The 1,413-nt window shown below is 69.7% G+C and overlaps 1 protein-coding gene across 1 annotated transcript; it reads left to right on the top strand.

Annotated features, from left to right (window-relative positions):
- Positions 1-212: 212 nt before the first annotated feature.
- EBI3 (Epstein-Barr virus induced 3) lies at positions 213-833 on the top strand (the record flags this gene model as incomplete). The annotated part of the gene is made up of 2 exons (XM_035313971.1): positions 213-415; positions 525-833. Coding segments are annotated over 2 exons (356 nt in total), but the record flags the coding sequence as incomplete, so codon positions are not given.
- Positions 834-1,413: the final 580 nt, after the last annotated feature.

Below are 1,413 nucleotides of genomic sequence, written 5' to 3' on the forward strand. Positions count from 1 at the left end.
CTTAACCCCGCTGCCCGAGCAGCGCCGCCGGCTCCGATCCAGCCCCGGGGATTGCTTCGGCCGTGGGGCTTGGGGCTTTTCCTCTGAATTTGATGCAAAAACCATCCGTGCAACAAGTCGCTGGGGCTCCGGCTACCCCTCTGGGCTGGTGGATGCGGTGTCCCTGACCCCAGTGTCCCCATACTGGTCCCCTGTCCCCCCCCCCTCCCCAGCCTGCATCTCACCCATTTGTTGTCTCCCCGCATCCTTAGTAAAGCCGGACCCTCCCGAGGACCTGCGGGTCTCGCCCATCCCCGGGGAGACCAAGAAATTGCTGCTGGAGTGGAGCCCGCCGGGGTCTTGGCCCTTCCCGCAGTACTTCCCGCTCAAGTACCGCATCCGCTACGCGCGGGAGGAGGGCTCTGTCACCAGAACGGTACCGCCGCCGCCCGCGATAAACCCCGGCACAGCCCAGGGACGGATCCCTGAGCGAGGCTGCGTCCCGGGCTGCCCCCCCTGGGCCCCTGACTCTGCTCTGCTTCCAGATCGGGCCCTACGAACAGACGTCCTACACCCTGACGGGGCTGCGGCCCGGCACCCTGCACCACGTCCAGGTGGCTGCCAAGGACTTCACGGACTACGGGGAGTTCAGCGCCTGGAGCCTGCCGGCCTCGGGGACGCCCTGGACGGAGCCGTGAGAGGCAGAGCGGGGCCGGCGTCGGGTCCCCCCCCCTCCCCGGCTCCTCCTCAGGGACCCCCCGTGCCCCCTCTGCTCTATCCCCGTGCCCCCCAGAAGCCACCAGAAGCCCCCTGGGTGGCCGTGAAGAGGCAATAAAAGCATCTCGAGGCTCCCAGCCCGGCCCCGTGACATTCTTCGCTGGTCCCTGTGCTGGCCTCAGGGGGTGAACGCTGCGGGGGGCTGGGCTGGGCTGGCACCGCACGGGGAAAGGGGGGCAACTGCCAGGGCCGGGGGGCTCCACGAAGCTCCTAGGACAGGGACTGGACCCTATGGAGGGTCTGGATGGGTCCCCAGAGCCCCCAGAGCCTGGACTGGTCCCAGTGGAGGGCCTGTACTGGTCCCCAGCCCCCCCAGAACCTGGTCCCTATAGCCCAGACTGGTCCATACGGCCCTCCAGGACCTGTATGCCCCCCCCCAGGGCTCGGAGTGCCCCCGTGGCCCCTCTCCATGACCTGAACCGGGCCCCAGGCCGCCTCCAGGCCGCCTCCCCCCCCGTTCCCAGCGCCCCCCCTCTGGTACAAGCCCCCCCCGGCCCGTTCCAGCCCCGGAACCCTCGCTCCGGGCCGCGGGTGCGGGGGTGGACTCTTGGTGGATGCACACGGCCCGGGAGGCGGTGTGGGCGGGGCCCGCTGATAGGCGGCGGAGACAGCCTATAAGAAGCGAGAACTCGCCGCGGCAACCAATGAGCAGCGAGG

The sequence above is a fragment of the Oxyura jamaicensis genome, unplaced genomic scaffold (genome assembly GCF_011077185.1).
Source record: "Oxyura jamaicensis isolate SHBP4307 breed ruddy duck unplaced genomic scaffold, BPBGC_Ojam_1.0 oxyUn_random_OJ70008, whole genome shotgun sequence".
Lineage (NCBI taxonomy): Eukaryota > Metazoa > Chordata > Aves > Anseriformes > Anatidae > Oxyura > Oxyura jamaicensis.